Source organism: Pieris rapae, chromosome 13 (genome assembly GCF_905147795.1).
Source record: "Pieris rapae chromosome 13, ilPieRapa1.1, whole genome shotgun sequence".
Taxonomy (NCBI): Eukaryota; Metazoa; Arthropoda; class Insecta; order Lepidoptera; family Pieridae; genus Pieris; species Pieris rapae.
Genome location: NC_059521.1, coordinates 5,188,659 through 5,212,629, shown reverse-complemented (window position 1 = coordinate 5,212,629; position 23,971 = coordinate 5,188,659). Strand labels below are relative to the sequence as shown.

Here is a 23,971-nt window from a genome sequence, read left to right as displayed (position 1 = left end):
AGAATTTTCCCATGGAAAGAGTGCGTGCTATCAATAACTGGCCTCAACGTTTTAAGGACTGTATCGACCCAATGGAGACCACTTCGAATAAGCTTTTTATATTATAAATTATTTTTCATTTATGTATTAAACTAACACACTGTAAAAGTAATAAATGTTATTTGCAACAGAAAAAAAATATTTTTCTTTGTTTCAGTATTTATGGCAACACTAGGTATATAGGGCGTCCCACGGCGATGCCACACGGAGGGAAAGTACCTTAAATATTAATGATAGGATATTTTACTGAAAGAAGACATCGTTTAATTTTTAATAATAAGTAGAACTGCATACACAGATTTTTTTAAATTGCCTACCTCAACCGGGAATCGAACCCGCCTACTTATTGGTTCTACTTATTATTAAAAATTAAACGATGTCTTCTTTCAGTAAAATATCCTATCATTAATATTCAAGGTACTTTCCCTCCGTGTGGCATCGCCGTGGGACGCCCTGTATATATATATACCTATATAGATGATCTACACAGCGTGTCATTGTCATCGGTATTTAACAATTTAAAATATGCATTGATATTTATATTGTACATATTTCAAGATATTTCAATTTCATGTTGGAAATGTCTTTATGATAATTATTTATTTTGTATCTGTTTAATTTTATCAAAAAACTGCATTAGAATATTTTTGGAACCACTATCGAATAATATTTAAGAAATTGGTGTGAGACTTACGGTACCCATGTGCTCTAAGTGGGGTAGAGGACTCTGCTACGGCTGTGTGCTGATTATTAAATTGAGTACGGAAAAATTACGTCCACTTCAAACTGAAGCCACTCAGCCATAATGCTATCAAATAAGTGAATCGGCAATCACCTTTTACTTGCACTATTCACTTAAAACTTTGTAATTAACACTACTTTTCAACATCGACACTTATTGAATTATTGGTAACTTGACCATGTGTACTCGCGAGGGTATCTTCCATCAAAATAATAATATCAAAATAAACATTCGATGCGATTTAAGGTGCACGTATATATTAAATATAAATAGACTCTGCGGACAAGTATCTTTTCCTTATTTCCCTCACGTCTATACAAATATCATCCATAATTCTGTACTCGAAACAAAAAACTTATCACAAATAAGATACTGATGAATCCTTTTTTATATTGAACAGGGGGCAGGCCGCTCACCCGATGTTAAGTGATACCGGCGCCCATGGACACTCTCAAGCAGTGCTTGACTACAAACATAACCTCCATAAAAATAAAAGCCTTATACCCTTTAAATAGTTTAACAAGGTTTTCGCACCTTCGTGTGACTTTGGATTATTAATAAGTAGACTATTAACATGTCATCAAAATAAAGACTTTTCTTTTGAAACACATTATCTTACATTTGGAATTCATCTAAGTTAATATTAAAAGTGTGATCATTTTCTTTCTTTGACGTAGAAAATGTACTTAGAAGCTCTCAATTCAAACTTACTTGTTAAAGTTGTATAGAATCTTGGAAGACTTAAGTCGAACAAGTTTGTTTGTAGATTTAAATGTAAGTCCTGGCAAGAAATTTAAGTTATAGTTATACGCTTCGTAATTACCAAAAGACGATTGTACGTCTATTTAAATTACATCTCTTAGAGTTCCTTCTTCCAACCAAATTCATTTGGATTCATACTTAAGTATATATTTTTTTGTTTTTAAGAGGAAAATAATACAATAAAGGATTAAATGAAGCATTAATCGACCGCATCATATATCAATTTATTAATCACATACAGCGAGAAGGTTTAATTCTAACCTTAAAAATGATAATCAAAATAGAAGACTAATAAAAATAATAAACAGAAATATCACTTGATCCATTGGGGATAGCTAGCTAAACGGCTTAAAGCCCATCAAAAATTCTACGCATTAAAAGCTTATCACCCCTTCCATATAGAGGAAAGAATTTTAGTTCTATTTTTGAACTAAGTTTCAAGAAAAACAGGAAATTTAATTGGGGTATTTCCTAGACCATTCCCCTAATTTAGGGCCATAAAAGGGTCCTAGAAAATTACGTTTGTCGCAAACAAAATAAACCGGACAAGAAGGTAATTACTCTATGATCGATAAGCTTTCGGCGCCAGTGAGTCGAGCTTACTGTAATAGAAATATATTTCTTTTGACGCAATATTGTAATAACTGTTAAAGTATTTTAATAATCAAAGACTTGTCTTTGTTAACCGACTCCGCTATGTTATATATATATTTTGCTTGTAATTACAGTTAGATTACCGCATAATTACTTCCCATTCAAGCCCCATTTCGTTGAGTTTATAGGTCTATAAATCTTTTCTGTATTATAGATACAGTGTAAAACCTATATATAATGACACTGGGACTGTGCATTTTAAGGCGTTATAGACTACAGCCGTTAAATAAAGAGAAGAAAAATCTGATTTAGAAAAAGAAAAAGTTTATTTTAGACTACATGAAGTATTAGTAGTACATAAAAAATAATCTTATTTGAATTCTTTTGAGTCTGCTGATTTTGTCTGAAGTCTTTTGCTGTACCCGTAATTTTGTTGTTTTTTGTACTTATTTAACCAAGCAATCCCAATTTGTAAACAAAAGAATAGATTTCTTAGAAACCAAGAAGAATTTTTTTATAAATGACATATTGAATAACAAAAAAATTACTTTTACGTATAAACGTTTATAAGTGTTCATTGTTTAACAAAATGAAGAAATTATATTTGAACTTGATTCAATTATATTTATATTTTATGAAGGGCTTATAGTACTATTATTCAGTTTCTCTTTAATGCTCTACCACAGACTGTATAGACAGATTTATACTGTTATAAATTAAGCAGTTTAAATCCCAAATTTCACTTTCTAAGTTTTTAAGAACAAGAAAATAAAACAGTAACGAATGAAATCTAAAATAATCATTATCTTTGATATAATTCTGAATATATTGTATATAGACATATAAACATATTGAACACACGCTATTTCATTATAAAAAATGTACGTCTAATATTCTTTTAACGACTTTATAAAGGGTTTCATCGTTAAGAAATATTACTATAATTTTCTAAATCGTAAAAATTTATTATTCCCTCCCGGTTATGAAAAAGGTTTTCTGATAATCGCATTGGAACTGAAGTTATACTAATTTTCAAAAATCTTTTAACTTTGCCAAGTTTAGTAAGGCAACGTATTTTTTATATGTTAATTACAACATATCATAATAGATTAATCAATCAAAATTTGACGTTCATAAGTGTACATTATGTTACCTACATGAATAAATGATTTTAAATTGAATTCAAATCAATTAAAATAATGGATTGTATAAAAATATGCACGGATAAAACAAATAAACATATGGTTTTTCTTTAACGTTGTGTTTCTCATTAGGGTTGCCTGGAAGAAATCGCTTGTAAGCGATAAGGCCGCCCTTTGCCTTATATCTTTTGTTACTGTTTTTTTTTATTTTTTATTTTTTTGTTATGTGTGTTTTTGTATAAGGCAATAAAGGATAAATAAATAAATAAATAAATAAATAAAATCTTACTTTAATAACCTACGAAAAATGTAAGTTTTAATTTGTTTAATAATTACAAAACATTTTCAGGACAAACTAGCAGAATATTGTTTATAGGTCAATAGGTACTTATGTTTTAGTATTTGAGATGCATTAGCTCCAGGATACTAAAGCACTATGCAAACAAACTAATTTCACATAGTAATTACTTCGTTAATATGCAAATAATTAAAATAATACACCTCTAGCTTCTACCGGAAGCTTCATTAACATGCCAGAAAAAATTCTATCCTCAAAGGCCTGTAAATACACATCGACTAAAATGAGACACGGGGAGGTCATTTTATTATGACGTGGTATAAAGTGTTACAGTCAAAATTTAAAAATTCCTAACCAATACCTTCTTAGGATCTTTATATTATTATGTACCTAAATCGGGACATTAATAAGCCTACCATTACAAATAAGAGTCAATTAAATCAATATTTTTTAAAGCTAAAATCATTTCAAAAAAGCCCGTATTTTATTAATCTCCAGTTCAGGGAGAGTTAGATTCGAGTTACTCTTAGCCATAATAAGTGACTTCCATACGTCAAAAATGCTTTAAATTGTAACATATGGTTTTTTTCTTGCCCTACTCGCAAAGTCGTCCTTATAGTGCGAGAAATGGATTCGCCAGAGATCTGAGGAACTCCTGCAACAACGTTCGTCACGAAGTGCGGATTGTAGGCAATCCAAAATGGTTCTGCCAGCAGTTAACCCAAAAATCACAAAGCAAGTTCTAAACCTAAACAGAACTAATCTTAGAACAATGATATCAATGACGGGTCAATGTCTCTTTAATAAACATCTTTTTGTCCTAGGCGCGACAGACAGCCCCATGTGCAGAGGCTGTTTCAGCGCAGAGGAATCAGTCACCCACGTAGTCCTGGAATGCGAGGCTATGGCTAAATAACGTACAGAAATTCTCGGAACAGTGAGGTCCCTTCGTGAAGCCTGCGAAGTGCCCAGGAAGCGTCTGAGCTTTTGGAAGGAGTTAGGCTGGCTTAGTTAGTATAGACCTAGATTTATTATTATTTAGTATAGACTTAGATTGAGCGTCTAAGTGCGGAAACAGAGTCCACATACCGGTGCCGATAAAAAATCATATGATTTTGTTCGCGCAAAAAGAATTTTCAGCACCAAAGAAAACAATAAATAAATACTTTATGTTTTATTATATATCTGAGTTTAATAACTCTACTACATACACTCACAATATTACAAAAATGATGATTAATGATAGCGATTGATAAATAGGTAAACGCTTGATTTCATCAATAACTTAAGGCAGTAGTGACATAAAATTGTGATTAATATATGTATGTTTTTTTACAGTGTACCGTTTCCACGCGAACGAAGCTAGTCGTATACAAAATGTTGTGACAACTTGCGTCTTCGTATAAACCGACAATAAACATGATACATATATTCTTTAATATTTTGTTCATTTCATTTTTGTTTTTTCTCAAATAAATGTTACAAAACAGTCTCTAACTTGTTGATTATACCTAGGTAACACTAAAAATGTTTAGAAAATGAAAAACGGCTTAATGTAGAATGTTGCCAGTACTTTTATTGTTTTTTGAAGTAATCTCCGTTCCTTTCTACACATCGTTGCAATCGATAGAACCACTGAGAAAAGTAGAGGACAATTGACGAAGCGTGACGATGTCAAAAACAGCATTTGAGTCACCACCGTTGAACTTTTCTAACATTTGGCGTCACCAGTCCATGCGAAGATGTTTCTGGTTGTCGGTTAAAGTATGGGGAATCCATCTGGTACAAATATATAAATCGTCCGGAGGCCAAAATGTTCGTGTAATAGTTATTGAACTTGACGCATACCAATCCCTGGCCTTGCCCGTATGTGCTGATAGGCCACTCTCTTTTCTTCTCCTATCATGCGTCGCTCAGCACTGATGTTTCTTCAGTAGTCGCTGTTAAAGGACGTCGCTAACGCGGATCATCATTGAGATTGCTATGTACACGCTAAACTCGTTAAACCAATTTTAAATAGTGACACAAGATGGAGTTTCATTAAGAAACGCTATTCGCAGCCTATCATAGCTTTGTTAAGACGATTAACTATAATATAAAAATTCTTATTATATATTTCTGTTGATGTATGACATAATAGTGTACAGTTATATAGATTATATAAGTTCTGAACATATTATTATTGTAAAACTAAACAGACAGGAGGCTCATCTGCTGTTATACATAACCGCCCATGAATAGTCAGTCAGTCACACTGCACGCGTTGCCAGCCTTTTAATATCCTGAATCTTATCAAAATCCAAATCTACGTTACCTCATCTCAATCTACTCTAATCGACAAATCCCAATCGTTAAGATAAAATTCCTCTCTAAATTCTAGAATAGTAATTCCGTTAAACTTTGCGCGGCAATTTGTAACCATTAGATCTGCGTTGTTAACCCCCACTAAGGGGGTCTCGGTAAATAGAATCAGCCTGAAAGCCATTGAAGGGTTACTCTTGTTCGTATTGATTGCACGTAATCGTATATAGGTTAAATTGGTTGCTCATCTCTTATAATTTTCGCGTCAATGCGTGCGTTCGTATGTTTTAGGGTTAAAACCAGTATTTTGCAAATATTATTTCTATTTATCACAGTATTTTACTGAATGCTGTCTCTATTATATAAATGTTTATATGTTCGCAGAGTGAATTCACAGTAGCAATATTGTGTATCTTATGCATTTAATATTATGTATTTTTTGTTTTCGACATTGCCATATTGTTTATTACTATAAGATAGTTTTGGTATGTTTTGTGGATAAATAAATGTAACATAAAGACAAGAGCGAATGCAGCCTTTATACGTTTGTGGTAACATACTCAAATGAGTACACACTTGTAGCACAAACTTACTAGTATGTGCGAGTCATGTATTTAATTTGTAAATTCAACACTTGCCTATTGTAGAAATGTACACAAAGTATAACCCCAACTCGGTGGCTCTTAATAATAGCGAAACCAGATTTCTGCTGTCAAAACTACCAACAGACCACGTCTGATGCGTCTAGTCCTAGTGCTGTACAACATTGGAACATTATTTTTGTTCCTTGCGTGTTTTCCCATCATTAAGTATCAATTGTGATCTAAATAGAACAGTACGACAAAGAAAAGTAATTCTATTTTCAAAATGTATCGAAGCGCGTAATAAAGACATGTGAATTGAAAAAAAGCATTTACATAGATCGATACAGGGATGTGTCTTAATCTTTCGGAATTTCTTGAAATTTTTTCGGATTATTACTAGATTTAATATACCTATTACTTGGCATTGTTTATTATTTAATTATTGTATAATGTATTGTTATCAATTCTTTCTGGTTTATTATTGATATGCATAGATTTATGTGTTTTTGGAAGATTTTATTTTTTTATTTTAATTATTAAGCAATATAAATACTTATTATTTATAAAATAATAAGTTAAGACTACCCGTGTATGTAAAGAGAGGGATAGTAATGTTTGCTGATAAAATATAGTTTTCTATTTTTTATTAAGTTTATATGAAGTATATTTAGATATACTTGCATAAATAAAAGACAAAATAAACTTTTTCTAGTACCTATACCTTTATGGTAACTTAAAAAAACACGTTATAAGCATTAATCGAGTGGCAAGAAATAGTAAATTTATCGTAAGAGCTTTTATATTAAGCAAATATTATTATTCCAAAGTCGGCAACCCTATCATGACCTGTATATTTGGCATATCGGGAACTCTCGGGGAAAGTCAGGGGCAACCAAATGAATTGGTCGGTAACGGCTCGGAGGCACGCAAGCGGTATGACATTGAACTGACACAATCGTCGGTCTATTCTCTGACTCAGCATTTTAGGGTTAACTTAATTTGAGCTAATGATGCTGAACGTCATTCCCTTATTATGTGCAGATGTATTGAGAAACTCAAAGAACCATTCACTCATAATAATTGCGTAAAGTAAGGGTAGAAACTTATATGCGTTAGTGGTGGTGTATTTGAGAGTCCTAACAAAAGTCATTTGGATAAATTAAGCCGACCCAATGATGAAAGCTGAAATTTCCTCAAATTTTTAAAACTATTAAATAGATTTTGAGGAAACCTGTACAGAGCCCTTGGATGAAATATATTTTATTAATGACAAATTTATCAACAAGCATACACTTAAATATATATTCCAATATTCCATTCTATTCCATCAATATCAATATTAGACTGATAACCATCGTTTTTATGGTCAGTTAAAAATATATCCACCAACTAAAACTAACTTAACAATATATTTTTTTAATAATATTTGCCAAAAAACTGTAAACACTGTTATGTTAAATTTATTAATTCAAAACACAGTCACTATGCAGGATGCCAACATTAATATTTAATACTTTCTTAAATAATAAATAATTGAAAGCCGAGTTAACTGAAGGCTATTTTATTATATGCATTATATTTAATTTCGAAAATTGTTGCTAAATGTATATATGTAATGCCGTTCGGAAGCGTCCATAATTAACTTTGATCCATATATGTTATGCACCATAGGAATAATAATAAGACCCTATTAGTAAGTCCTATTACATACAAAGAGTAAAGACCTTCAAGAGGAATAATATATATTCACATACTACTTGCCTATTGGAGGAATTAAAAAGAGTGGCTGAGAGTTTATTGCCAGTTCTTCTCTTCCGTTCTACTCCCTTGATTTGAGAACTGGCAGTAAATATAAAATTAGAATCATTTAATGTATATTTCTATATTTTTTGACGTTCATAAGTGTACATTATGTTACCTATATGAATAAATGATTTTTGATTATATTTGGATAATAATATTAGTGCAGGTTATTTGTAAGGTATTTTACCGACTGATGAGATTTTTTTTAACTATTCCAGAGAGTTTGAAGCTGCGTTGTAGCATAAGATTTACAATAAATGTCATAAAATCTAAGACTGAATCGAGGAAATCAGGCAAAACTAGTCTTAAACTAGGCACTTTCTGTTGCGGAAATAAGACCCAAAAGTCTATCTTCAACACATCAAAATGAGATTAGTAACTCAAGCAAGACTTACATTAATAATTATTAAGTTAAGTTAATTAAGCTTTAAGTTAATAATTAGTAATGTAAATGTAAGGCTAGATCATAATGTTACATGACATCTCAATGAAGGCGCAATGTATTTTAATATTTTAAAAAATTGAGAGACAAAAACAGTGGTTCAGTGTAAAGGCGTTACTGTCCTGATTTTTATTTTATTTTGAATATTTGTAACTACCAAGTGTCTTATTATAAGAGATCGCATGATAGATAAAAGAGATAGAGAAGGTTTTAAGGGCTTTGTCAAAAACCATAAAGACTTGTTGTAGTTTATAGTTTAAAAAAAATAGATAAGTAGAAATCTTTCTCGTAAATCTTAGAACAAATCTATTCAATATAATATAATGTCTATAGAACCTTTGTGGGTAAGCCTGGTAATCGGTTTTGGGGACCGGGCCTTTGTAATCGAATAGGTGTCAATTCCAACCTGATCACATAATAGACTTTGTTATATTTGAATACCTTTGGGTAATAATGCCAATATTGGATAGATGTTTAGTTCAGACTTCGAAATCTTGATTGTTTTAATATTTAACATTTTTTGGTCGCCAACGTTTTGTATATATGACACAATATGTTTAATACGTAGTTTGCATTTTTATTATTTATCAAGAGTCATTGTCATATGTCGATGCTAGTATTTATTATTATTATTATACTAAGACTAAGTAAGAATTTCCATGCCAAACTTTCCATGAACAAATTTCCATGACTTCTGCTAACCCAACTCCAATTTCACCAAGAGTCCAGTCATCTTGATAAAGAATGAAAATAGAAAAACGGAGAAATTATAGAAATAGAGGAACGAAGGAATCTTTATACTAATTTAAATATGAATAAAGTAGATAACATCAATGGTTAATACATAGTTTAAAAAATATATATGAAATAGAACAAATTATTACTTTCGTTAACTTTATTCAACTTCTCTTTTGAGAATTCGGTTCTTACAAAGCGAGGAAGCTAAAAACGGAACCAAATCTTGAGAAAATATTTCCGACGTCATTCGTTGAGCAAAATGGCTTCGTGAAATTTTAATATCTTTGAAGATGTAGTTTAAATAAATAATATTTGATACCTCGTTGCAAAACGAAGCAATTATTTTTACTCCTTTTGCCTTAAGTAATAATAAGCTGAAAAATAAACGTTATTTAAGTTTTCTTATACTACGCGAGAATTATTTAAACTATGCTTGAATTATTATTTAACTATAATAATTCAAGCATAATATAAGTGGTTGTCTGGAAAAAATCGCTCGAAGGCGATAAGGCCGCCAGTTACTTTTCATTAAATTATGTTTAATTTTTTTTCCTTTTATGTAATGCAACGAAGTGATAATAAATAAATAAAATAAATAAATAATTGTTGCTAGGCTCATAACCAAGTCACAAGACAGCAGATAGAGTTTTAGCTTATCACAGCTTCTTACCTCAACAGAGACTTGAAATGTCTCATCAAAGCGATTTACTTTCTTTATATTGAGAAAACTATTGCTGAATGCCATATGGGAGTACAGTTTCATAGCACACATTGGAATTTGAAAACGGTTACCCGTAGTCCTTTAATGATGACCTCTAAGAGGCAACGATGGCGGAACGTCGTGAAGCACATCACATCTGCCCCTTCTATTACCACATAGCGATCACGACTGCTCTGTCAAGGGTGTACCGAATAAGAAGAATTTAATTATTATTATAAAATAAATCATAATTAGATATTGTTATATATATATATAGTCGTTATTGTATCGTTCTGACGTTTTCGATTCAAATACGAAATGAGATGAATTTAATAAAATATTATTTATATATTAGCAGTTACGTAACAGACTACACGCATACACTATATATAATTAATTAAAACTATATTTTTTCTTCGTACTGTCTCAACCTTTCTCTATTCTGAACATATTCCTGCCAACCTATGCCAACGTTCCGCTACAAGATGTAATCTAACAAAAAAAAGTGACCGTTCTTTATTTTTCCTTGACAGCTTTAAATAATGATATACATACATATATGTATATGTTTAATATTTATGCAGTTCTATTACAACGTTATAGTTACGTGAGTCTTAAAACAAAATTGTAATTAATAACTTAATCATTTTACAAAACTACCAAAAAGCATTGCCGCTGACAGTAATAAAATAATTACAATTTTGTATTTAATTAAAACTTTGAGGCGGAAATGGTCAGAAATATTAGTACAATGCAATGTTGACTAAAAGTTGCCCTAAGCTGTAATGAAGTAGGTCAACTTGACGAAATTAATTCTGCTCTCAATAGAGGGCGCTATTTCAACTTATTCATTAAAATTTCTATACAAACCTGTTTTTGTGTATTTAAATATCTTATTACAACATGAAATAAGGAGTATCTAATATTTTAATTATTAGTCTAGTAATTAACTAATTTAATAAAAAATATATCCGCTAAAATCAGTTTGATCTTCATAAGTAGCAGCACTGTAGCGATAAAAAAAAATAGAAGCCAGAATTATTCTACACATTTACCGGGATAGTATCTGGCGACGTGCCAAGGGCTCCCGGCAAAATTAATTTAATGTAACACGCTCTTAGTGTAAGTGTCTGTAATGAAACTATTCTAAGTTTTTCACTTTTTAATTTGTCCAAGTTTCTGAGAGACGCGAGTATACTTATTTTGTAATATATTCAAAATTATCGAATGTTTAGCGTGTTGTGTATTAATTAAAATATATAGTATGAGCATTGTTAGTCTAGTAGCTTTAGCGTGCGACTCTCATTCCTTAGGTCGTAGGTTCGATCCCGGCTGTGCACCAATGGACTCCCTGTCCATGTACGCATTCAATATTCGTACGGTGAAGGAAAACGTCGTGAAGAAAACATCACTTGCCTATTATATTGACAAAGTCGCCACTGATTTATTTTTATATTTCTATATACTTATATATTGTATAGTTAAAATAAAGTCATTTCATGCAGTTTTAACACTCTTTTGAAGTAAGTAATTCGTTTTATTGGGTTTTTTTAATCGTGAACAATACAAGAAAACTTTTTCCAGTATAATGTACATAGGTTAATTAAATCTCTTCTACTGAGACTGAATAGAAAAAATGCGCTGTATTAACATTCTGAATTGAGAAACATCATAATTATGATATAAACATGCTTTACCAGTACTTTCTAAAAACAATAAATAAACGACGACATTTATTAAAGAGGTAATTATTAATACAAATTTAAGTTTAATTTTCTTTTCCAAATTTGTACGTTTATTAAAATTTATTTATATGGTTCGCATGTAAAACGTTAATAACTTGCATGCGTCTTATTCATAAATAAACTACCCTTTTCAATATGTCACAAACCCCAATAAAAATACACTCTGCTATATTACTTTATTTTTATTTCTGTACTCACCCCTTTTGTTCAAAATGGGTCATTTTTTATACCTTACAAGAGCTTTCATGTGTAAAAATAACTTTTTTTATGTTTTAATAACTTTAATATTCTATCTTACTCCTATAGGGCATGGTAATTTTAACTAAAATATCAGACCGCCTTTTACTAAGATAGTATCATATTTGATTTTGTGTAGAAAAATATATAAACTAAACGAATTTTAAAACAATTGCCGGTTTTAATATTTATATTTGCTGTGTACAAATTGATTGCTTTTGCTTTTACTAAGAAGGGGATGACAATGCCATGATGAACTAAAATTACACAGAGAAACCATACTATTCATAGATACAAAAATATTTCGTGGTAAATACTTCGTCTATATTACTTAAATCATGCAAAATTCAGAATTTTCTAGATATAAAACGTCTAGACTGTGTAACTCATGCAAATATTACACTGAAGGCTTCGTTTGAAGGTTTTAGCATTCAAATATCATGTATATTGTGGTTCTTGGTTTCAAATTTCATGTTACACTTTGTAGTCACTCGGATTTAGTTTCAAAAGATTTATGGATATTTTTCTTACAGTTAACCTCTCAATCAATGTAAACTTAAGTATGTAGACTGGGTAGGAGGGTAGGGTAGAGTGTAAGGGTTGATCTTCTAATGAAATTTGTTATATCTAAACAAGAGGTCGGTTCTTTTAGGCCTTTAAATGTAATATTGGCGCTTCAACTTAAGGCAGTTTGGAATGGAGGAAGATATGCAACACCAACATAACCTTCAATAATGAGGAACGCGAGACAAGAAGAAACTTAAATAATAATCACGAGGAGGGGTGCAGCGTTTTTCTAATGAAATAGCTGGCCCCTTATACTACAATAAATGCTTATATTCTTAAATTTGCTTTCATGAAATTATTCTTTTATTATTTTATGTCGGAGCCAAATAGCCCCGTATATTTCTGTAGCAAAATACAGTATTGAAAGTAAAACCACTGTCACACAATATCACCAGATAACAAGATAACAATCCTCCTACAAACCTGGAAACTCTTGAAAAGATTCAGAAGAACCGACAACGTATTACAAATTTTTAAATGTTTGCATAATATAAGTAACGTAAATCGAACATTGGAACATTCCTAGATCCTAAACCATAACTTATCAATAGTTTTTGTAAGCATTTTCGGATAAAAACTTAAACCAGAAATGTCAAAAATCTTTTGAAATACGTAGTCGCGTATAACTATTTGTTTATTTATTTATTTCATTATAAGTAATCTAACAGCTTATACTTATACATATTATAATACAAAACACTAAGACAATACAGAAAGCCAAAACAGATTACATAGATAAACAATTTATACTTGTCAAAGGAATAAACATATTATAACAATAAATCTTAAGAAAATCCCAATACGTTGTTATTGAGGTCCAAATTGAAATTCAGAATTTAATAGGCAATAAATATATACAAGTACATGATTATCGTTTTCAAACGAACCTAAGTGGTGCTTTGTCGTCGTTATGAATATAAAGCGACGTATCAACCTTGTTGTGAACGGTTATTTTAGAAATAATTATTAGGGACTTTTATAAAGCTGTGTTTAGGGACTTATCTGCTGCTATGACTGTCAAATTAAGTATTAATTCATTGTTGTTACTCCATATTAAAGGAATAGTTTCTTATAATTGTGGTGTAGCTTACTCCGACATTGGCTTGCTTAAGGTAAGAACTAAATTCTCGTATCGAAGACAAATTAAAATTTATTAACAATATTGAAAAAAAATTATTTGCAGTATTAAGTAAATGTAGGAATTAAATTGCATTATTTCTTAGTATACATAAGTATACATATAATACTAGGTAAGGAGCGTAACAACTACCATTCAAATTTTTTTTGTAACCACCATAAAAAATTGGTTTAATGGAGTAATATCTATTTCGTTTATTTATTTAAAAATATATCTAACAAACTTTCTCTCACCAAGTATTTCACGACAATAAGGCCAGATTTCGCTTAATATCGGGGTATGCTACTAGTATAGAATGCATCGATAAACAAATTTGGAGATTCATTTATATTCATATCACTACGTGCTGAATAGATTCAGTGGGCGTGGTGCTAGTGACAGCGAATCTCTATACTACTTTATTAAACAGCCTCATAGGCAAATGCCAAAATATCTTTGATATGTACGGGTTTAATGTGGTGAAAAATTTGAAGGGCAAACGCCAACCAGATTCTGGTTCTCGTACGTGCTTTTACTGCTATAATATTCGTGCTTACTTTTTCTGCTATTGACATACAATAGCAGAAAAAAAATATATAGAAATCATATCATAGCATCATTATATCATAGCATCGCATATTGAAAATTGATTTTTTTCTTTATTTAAATCAGAGATAAATATGACAGTGGACACAAATTAAATCGATGAGTTTAAATTGTTTACGGACAATATTGGTGAGGACGGAAATTGAACTTATGTAACATATTATTGTGATTTTATTCAATAAAAAATGTCTTTCATTACACGAGCCTTACACATTGAAACATTATTTAAAATATACACATCAGAGTCAAAGACATTTTATACGTGTGATAGTATTTTAATTAAAATACAATATATATAGCTCGACACAATAATCATCTTTTTAGTGCGTAATCCTGATGCTGATAGATGAAACATCCATTTAATGACAGTATTTCCTATGGTAATATGCAAGACAAATTGCATTTCGTATACCGCACTATCGTATATATTGCACTAAGCAATAAGCTTCCTATTACCATATTAGTAATTTCATGTTATAAAGATCCTATTTTACTAAGGCTGTATAAAAATGGTATATTATGTCAAGAAAGTAGCGGGAAACAATAATACATTTATTTTACCACCTTCAAAATCGCTAACGAATAATCCAATCAAATTTTGACTTCGGTTGAAGATGTTTCTGTCTTATTAGATCAAAGCAAATCTCCATCACGACTCAACCGTTTTTTAACGTTTTGTACCACTCATACGACGTTTTTTATCCTTTGTAACTTGTTGAGGGCCGCCAAACACGACATTCTATTGGTGATGGAAAATTATGCCACACTGTTCTTCATTATGAAAGCAAACTTCCCGCCAAAATGGAAAAATGTTATGGATATTGATAATTCTTTTATATGGTAGCGCAGACATTTTTATATATTGATGTCTTCTATAAAACTGTATTATATCAGATTGCTCTATGAACAATAGCGTCCGCAACGTCTTTTTCACACCTTGGACTATACAATCGTAATTTCATTCATTACGATGTTTGAAATTTGAATTGAAAAAATGAAGCTATGTTGATGAGGGAAAACGTAGGGGTTTAATTTGAAAGTACTTTGCAAATCAGTCCCATAGTTTAAGAACCTATTCAATACAAACACACAATCAAATCTTTACAATATTAGTATAGATAAATATCAGAATATTGCAATATCTAGACTATTTCACTAATTGGACCGCGAAAGGTCAAGAAACATCAATTAATCTCCGCATAATGAGGAACAAGAGAAAAAATTTGGCGAACAGTTCACAATTTTAATTTAATAAAATCTGCACTAGAAAATATTTTAAAATTATATCAAGTCAGAGGTGTTAAAAAGTTTATTTTGTCGTGCAGTAGTTTAACTTAGTTATTTTTAAAGATAAAATTTTACTGCTTTACCTATTTTAGGAAAAGTTTTTATTTTATTTGAACATGCTATTGTAATATGTATTTATTTTTTAAATGTAACTAAAGTATTTTTTTCAAAACTTTATAATATATCATTAAGCGCCATTAAGAGGAAGTTATTATGCTTTCTAATATCAATTATAATTTCATAAAAATATTATACATGCTAAACTAATTTAATAATTGGTTTATCATAAATAATATTTTTGTTATTAAATAAAACTGTCATTTATTTCACTCCTATTGACGTTAACCATAAGGTTGCCGTTAGTGGTAAATTTAAACAATTTTTTCGTAATAAAGCTGGTCACTGGGTTAAAATAACAAAACAATAATTTATCTGGCAGAATGTACACTATTTAGTTATAGGAATAGTGTGATGGTCAGACCAAATGACAAGTCTTAAGGAAACGAGAAGAAACTCAAAATCACCTGCATCACGAGCACACCCCACTTACACACCATCACGTACATACCCTCACTTTTACACCATCACACAACACATCCAAATTAGGCTTATTTAAATAAATGGAATCACACTTAGTTTGTATGTATTGTATACTTTTTGTTTGTTTATTCCCGTTCGTAAATCTTTTTGTAGTAAAATGTAAGATGTATTCCATCTTTGGCTATATTTTTAGTGTATTTGTTTGTACATATTATTTATGTTAGCTGTAGGATTACGAAATATATAAATAAATAAACTTTTTTAGCAGTAAGACCGCCGTTTACATTCTTCACTTCTTTTCTTTTATTTTTCTCTTGTTTTGTGTTACTATGGTTAATATAGTGTTATTATTATTAACTTATTAAAGATTTTCCGTTATTACAGCCTTGACAACTCAAGAAATATTACCTCGTAACACAACTAATGCCTACATAAGTTTCAGTGTGTAGTTCAAAAGATTAGCCTCCATTAGGTAATGAGGTTGGCAAATGGGAGGTGCTAAGGTTTATGTGAAAATGGCTCCCGAGTGAAGGGTTAAAAGTTAATGACCCTTGAATTTTTCTCATCTATAACAGTATAAGTGAACTGCTATTGTTTAAATGTAAGCTGAAAGTTATTCTTTAAAATTGGTAATAATCGTATATTTTATTTTGGGGCAGACACAATTTTACGATCTGTTTTATTTTGTTTGTCTTAAATTATAAAAAATTATATATTTTTGATTTGAATAGGGAAATCTGAGCTATATGTTCACCCGTCACATAAAGTCGAAACAAGATCTCGTTGCATTGACATATTGTTTGCTAAGTAAGTCATATTATTAATATAGTTATCTCACGATATCAAAGTAATTGCATGTGTATTTTCATGTTAATATGTTAAACAATTATGTAATGATTATACACACACAGATCAGAACACGTTTATTACAGTTATATTAAATTAATACATTTTTCTGAAGGTGTGGTTTATCTAGTATTTCTTAAGAATTATTTACGTGAAATGTTTATAGAAAAACGCTACAATAAAATAATGTTTCGTACTAATACAAATGATTTTTAAGGTCCAGGTTTGGTAGCAAATCAATTGTAACGGACTGGTTACATATTACATTAAAAAAGACTTTTGTTATGTTGCGGTCACTAAACAGCTAAATCTTATATAATTATCTCTAAATGCGTGTTGACCTTCATAACCATTGCTTATGACGAAGAGTCAAAAATACCAAATGTATTTTCCAAAAGCGTAATAAATCGCAAAGTCAAAAATTAACCCCAAATTACACTTCGGTTTCAGTTTAATTGTATTGCATAATGTAAATTGTATTGCATAGTGTAATTATAGCTGCGCGAGGGCAACAAAACTTGTGAGAATAATAGCCCTGACTTGACCTAGTTTTTCACAATAATAGAAGCAAGCCTTTCAACTTGCAATTCATCATTGGCGACGTGTGTTGTTACCACAGTTAATAGACATACAGTGGTAAATTTGTCCTATCTAAACTGTAGTTTGACGATTTGGCGTACTATGGTGTTGTTTCTTGTAGATTTAAACATAAAGCTTACAAAATAAAAAGATTTTGTTTTATTAGGAAGAATAGAATACATTTAACTTATAAAAATTTGCGTAATTTATTTAGTTTTACACAGCGTAAATACAATTTGACAGAAAGAGACGAATGGAAATACGATGTATTTGACTCACCAAATATTCTGTACTTAAATGGTAATTTTATTTCTAGATAAAGAGTAATAATTTTAATCTTTGATTTATAATGTCTATACAGATTATTGCTTCCAAATGTAACAATAAAACCTTTATCCTGTAACGAGTAAAGAAAAATGTATTACAAAATAACAAATACTGTAGACATTTATCACGCACAGTCACTGTGCTTTAAAAATAGAATTTAAATGTTGTGACAGACACCGATTTCGTAAACAATGAACTCAGTATTTCACAACTGACAGTAAGTAAACATTGTATATCCGTAGCGTGACATTATTAATTACGCCTGGTGACAGTTTATTACTGACGGTGACAACACTGATAGTTATACAGTGACGTAGTATTTTTAAGTTTTTCAAAGTTCAATAACTTTGTATAATTTCTTTTAATGTCAAAGATACGTCGACATCAACATAACGATTATCAAATATCATCAATTGCGCATTCAGACGACGGCATAAAGTTATTCTTGACTATAAAAGTGATGAAGAGTGATGATGATGGTTACAAACATTTATAAGGTAAATTACGAAATCTGAGGCTCAGTCCTAAATGTTTGTAGCACCACTAGATTTTATTGAAGTCAGCTTGAAGACGATTTTGCGGCTGTAGTAGTTTAATGAGCACTATTAAATATGTTTAAAAACAAAAAAACTTCATTACTGAAAGAAAAATTTAAATGTTATTAGTATGTCATACATTGGATCTAGATTACAACATGCTGAGACCATTTCATAACATTTGACCCGTCCGTCATTAGTAGTGTTTTAAATCGACACCTGTGATACATACTACTATAATTATTCAGTAATATTAAGAATGTCATGTATAAAAATACAGTAGAAAAGGAGAATGAATGTGTATGTATGGGTGACTACGATGTATGGGTACTCATGACTGTGAACCTCTTAAGCGAAAACAAAAATCTATGGACATGAGAGACTGTTAGAAGTCTGTCGTTCTACGCTCTCACGGTGTTCCAAGTGAAGTGCATTTTACCTTAATATCACATAATAATACATAAAAACATACTAACATACATTTAAATATGAGTATGATATTAGTAGAGGAACACACAACACAACAACGATACGGGAATCAAATATGTACTAGTTTTACAGAAGTTAAGAAGAGTATACGAACATAACTATTACTAAGTATTTCTACAAAGACATTGCTTGATAAGGTCGGTGTTTCCAGGAATGGGTTTTAAAGGTTATCCAAATCATATTGAAAGCTAGAATTCTTTAATTTTTATAACTTAGCCCCCCGCTTAGAAACCCCCGTAATTCTAGTGCAATATATTACAATAGCCTTTATTAGTCATATAAATTCAGTCGCAAAAAATATAAGTCTGTTATATGAAACAGATTTATTCTTAAATGATATATATTTATAACTCAACCACAAATTTAACTTACCTGAAATCTTTCCGACAGGGTGGGTGACGGGAGGCGATGACGTAGTCACCGTGACTGGAGGGTATACTGGATCGCAGCATTCTCTTTCAGGAAACTCACTTGCGCCAACACTTGTAATCCCCACCAGAACACACAACCACATACACATTGTCACTAACCCCCGTCCATTATACACCGACCCCTTAGTAACCAACATCCAATGCAACCTTCCATGTTCAAAAAGTCCCCTGCTGTAATAGCTTAGCCCCCTTTTATGATAATAATCCCCCCGCTTAGAAACCCCCGTAATTCTAGTGCCATATCGTTGATTCATCTGTCACTTTATCATTACTTCACCTTACATATTTTGATTGACTGCGTATGTTACGTTTGCGTTTATGTTTAAATCTGGAAGGAAATAAAAATATTTTATTTAAAGGCAATAATTTAATATAAAAATTGATTAAAAACGTATAGAGAATAAATTTTGTGCCTTGGACGATGTTGTGTGGTTCAAGATCAATATAATTATTTGTAACTAAGAATTGTATATTTATTTTGATATATATCGTAAAATTATAAATCGTAGGACATATTTCTAAAGCGTTAAATCAACATTATTTGTATGTTTTAATTTTTGTACCGGACATTATGAATTCTTAATATGCCATTAAACTTGAGAAATGCGCGATTATTGCTTTTCTTTCAAACTTTTAAAGAAAGATTTGATTATGTCGTACGCAATTTTGAAGTTTTTCATCTTACAAAAATGACCGCTATGCAATATTAACTTTGCTACGGTTACGAGTATTACTAGGAGTGTAATAATAGGTTTTGACTTATATATTAATTGTTGTTTTTTTTTTCGAAAGATCGATACTGTTGTGAGAACTGGCAGTAAATATAAAATTAAAAGTATTTATTATACATTTCTTTTTTGGCGTACTACATTGTATTTCACAAAAATACCTATATGAAATAACCGATTCTGATTGTCACTTTGTAGTTTGGAATTGACTATATTTTCTTACTACACTTTTTTATTTATTTTTAAAAAATCAATTTAAACGAAGTCCCACAATCACATTATATCAATCTTGTCGATCTTAATAAGTTAAAATTTGCATATGCTTTTGTCACCGGTATTGTAGGAATGATTTTTTTATAAATATCCTCTTGTATTTACTATGATAAAGTTAGTTAATAATTAAAATAAATAGGTGAAAAAATAATCCATAAACAATACGTCATACCAAATTGGACGACAACTCCCAGACAATTAGAACTTAATATCGCTTTATATTAATTTAGACAACATATTTTTTCTTTTTCTCTGTTTTTATAATTTGATATGGGGTATTTATAAATACCCAAACTACGAACCTGCAAAGCAGCCTTTATAAATAAAAATCGATAACCGTAAAACTGTTATTTTCTGTATCACGAGTATAAATAACAAATGGCGACTTTCCGGTCATGGAACTCATTAAAATTTCGTTAAGTACATAAGAAATTTAAACGCGATTGAATCTTATCACATTTAAAAATATTTTCATTTGTCTTATTTCGAAAAAATAGTAAGAATATAGATTTGGTAGGTGATTATATTTTTTCTTGATAACAAATAATGCATTTAATTCAAAGTGATGTGAAATGAATGGTCAGGTATTGATTTTCCAATTCTTTGATTAGGTAATACAAACTACCTAAAAACAGCCTGCTAGTAGCATTTATGGCTTACAATTGTCTACGTCGTAGCACAGTCTACGTGGCGCCGTAGCGCTCATTTACTAGCATGGTACTCTACAAAATTAAACGTATTTATAAGCCTACTATTAGCGAGAATTAGAAAAGTTTTGTATGTTTTTGTTACAAAAACGAAAGTATTTAATTAAGGAACACTCATACAATATACAAACATACAATCTCCTTTTAAAAAAACATTTGCCGCATATGTAGTCCTGTTTCAGCAAAAATCTGATCATAGGCTAAGCTTTCTTACTCGCAACAAGGTATAAGAGGACACTTTGACCGATTGAGAGGGATGGAAAGTTCAGACTAGGTCTTATTAAGGGCAATCTTCATTATTGATTATTTCTTTTAAACCCTTGTTATTCCTATACGCAGATATTTCATATAAAAGGGCAAATGTAAAGGTCAGTTCAACACTTCAATCTAAACTGTGCAATAATTTTACTAAATAAAACTTTCTTAATGAATAGCTCGCTTTACCTCATATATAACCATTAAACATAATATTATTATACAGCATTTATATTGTGTATGTATATGATGTTATTTAGTATATGTTTAATCAGGGCATGCTATTAAATTATAGTAAGAATAAAAAACGCTACATTATTTTATTACATTGAGCAGTGTTAGCCTAGTGGTTTCAGCGTTCGCAGGTTCGATCCCCGGCTGTGCACCAATGGACTTTCGTTAATCGCTGAAGGAAAACCGTCCGTGGGCAAACCGGCTTGCGCAAAAAGTCGACGCCATATGTCAGGCATAGAAGGCTTTCCTCTTTTACCTTCTTGCCTTTTAGATGATGAGGCACAGACTTAAAAAGGTTGTAGGGCCACTGATTTTTTTTTTTACCTTCTTTTATTATTATAGTTTAATCCAAGTTTAGTACTAAGAACAGCTTTAGTCATGATATGAGAAGGTACATCGTATGTATCAACAAATCGCTTACAACTTTGTAACGAATGCTGGTATCAAGGGAAAAACGAATGTACCCACTTCCCGCCATGTACAACTCGTGATTCGCGCGCTTTTACAGTCATACAAGATATTCTATTTTTAAATATAAGTGGCCCTCACTTCCGCCGCCTCTAAATCTACCTCTTTGCAATTTAGAAGAAAATTACATAATCTACTACCACGTCAATTTTATTTTAAATATATTCATAAATCTGATACTATTCAATCTAATACGATTTTCCATACACTTAGGCCTAAATTAGCTTTAGAGGCTTGGAAGGTAATCTAAGCTTCACGTTACATAATATTGAGTCAGCGCATATCGATAGGTATACATAATGATTCATTATCTAACTCATTTCATTATATATTTAAGTTAATTTAAATATTCGGCAAGTTTAAAATTAAGCACGTTCAATCTTTATAACTAGGTCATACGTTCGACGGGATGAATCCCAGGCTTTGTCTATAAAATTCCATCCAAGGCACAGAATATTCACAGCACTATAAAAAGGAGGCTATACAATTAAACAAATGAATTACGTTTAAAAAAAATCGAAAATGTACGCGTGTTTCATAACGCGCCGTGCGACCACCGCAACAGTCAAGATTCTACTAACGTAGTAGACGATCGGGTCACCCCTCACCCCGATAAACCCCTTTGAGCCCTCGACCGTGGCTACCTTTCGACCTCCGAAATGATGTAAATACAACTTTTAAATAAAACAATCTTGAGCTCTAATTTTATGACTGTTAAGTTGAAAGTTGCCTGTTAATACATCTGATTTTCTAACACTAATGTGTGCCGGAAAAGCGAATGCGCCCCACAGTCTCACAAGTCACTACAAGAGGAAAAAGAGAGACAAAATTATAACTTAAAACTTTGTCTTTAAGGTACATTTTTCATTAAACTGATCTAAAACGTGAGTAAAAATTGTAAATGTACGTGTCGAACTGAACGCGAATGTCCGAATTCGATTATTTTATAATTGTAACAATGGTCTGTATGAACATAATTATAAAGTGTATATTTGTAAATCAACGTCGGCTTTTTTGAATGCTTTTGGCTTTCCACGGTTCATATTAGCTATTTTAAAACTTTAGTGTGTTGTGTAATTATGAACCTTAGGCAACAGGTGAAAGAGTTGATATTTTTACACTTTCTTTTGAATATGAAAAATCGAAATTTAACACCAAGAGACGTTTATGAATGCGAGCGTAGATTTTGTCAAATGAGAACAATAAGATGTGCATTTACTTGACAAAGTGGTTGCATTCTATCTTCAGGGAAAAATGTCTTAATAATTCAAGAATTTTCCTCTTCATTTGCGAGTTGTGGTCGGTACTTAGAACAACTTTTATCGTAGTAAAAAGAAGAGTTTACACTTTGTGTGGTTATGGTAATATTCATGTTATATAATTCCATTTTTAAATTTTAGAATAGTTTCTAAATACCCGAAAACCAGATTATAAATTTGGTGATTATCAAAGCTCGTGGCAATTTTACACACAGCATAAAATGCATAGACATGTGAAATTCCGCTTCCCAGCTTTGAAGCGCACGGAGCTTACAAAATAATAAATATTTTAATTAATTAATTTTAAGTTCTCTAAAAATTTTCGGGTTTTCCTAATATTTGAGATTCAACTTGAGTATTTGCAAACGAATTCAAAGGGTAGAATCAACATTGAAGTATTAATTTATTCTGAGTTTATTAATAAAAATAACGATCAAGAGCGTTCATTTGTAACATCACTGACCATGTCCTTATTTCCTAAAATATAAAAAAGCACATAATTTTAATAATTATGATAAAATTCTTTAGTGTCACAAGCGATATTATAAAGATATTAAATAAATAATATTAATATAATTAAATAATTTATTATATT

General features: G+C 30.8%; 1 protein-coding gene across 2 annotated transcripts in view; it reads right to left on the bottom strand.

Moving 5' to 3' along the window:
• Positions 1–22,685, bottom strand: part of LOC110998980 — a 129,783-nt gene extending 107,098 nt beyond the window's left edge. For both annotated transcript variants that reach the window (XM_045630799.1, XM_045630800.1), the window contains exons 1-2: positions 22,622–22,685; positions 19,394–19,780 (exon numbers count right to left, since the gene is read on the bottom strand). In XM_045630799.1, coding sequence (XP_045486755.1) covers positions 19,394–19,706 — 313 coding nt within the window. In that variant the 5' untranslated portion in view covers positions 19,707–19,780; positions 22,622–22,685. The remainder of the gene's footprint in view (positions 1–19,393; positions 19,781–22,621) is intronic.
• Positions 22,686–23,971: the final 1,286 nt, after the last annotated feature.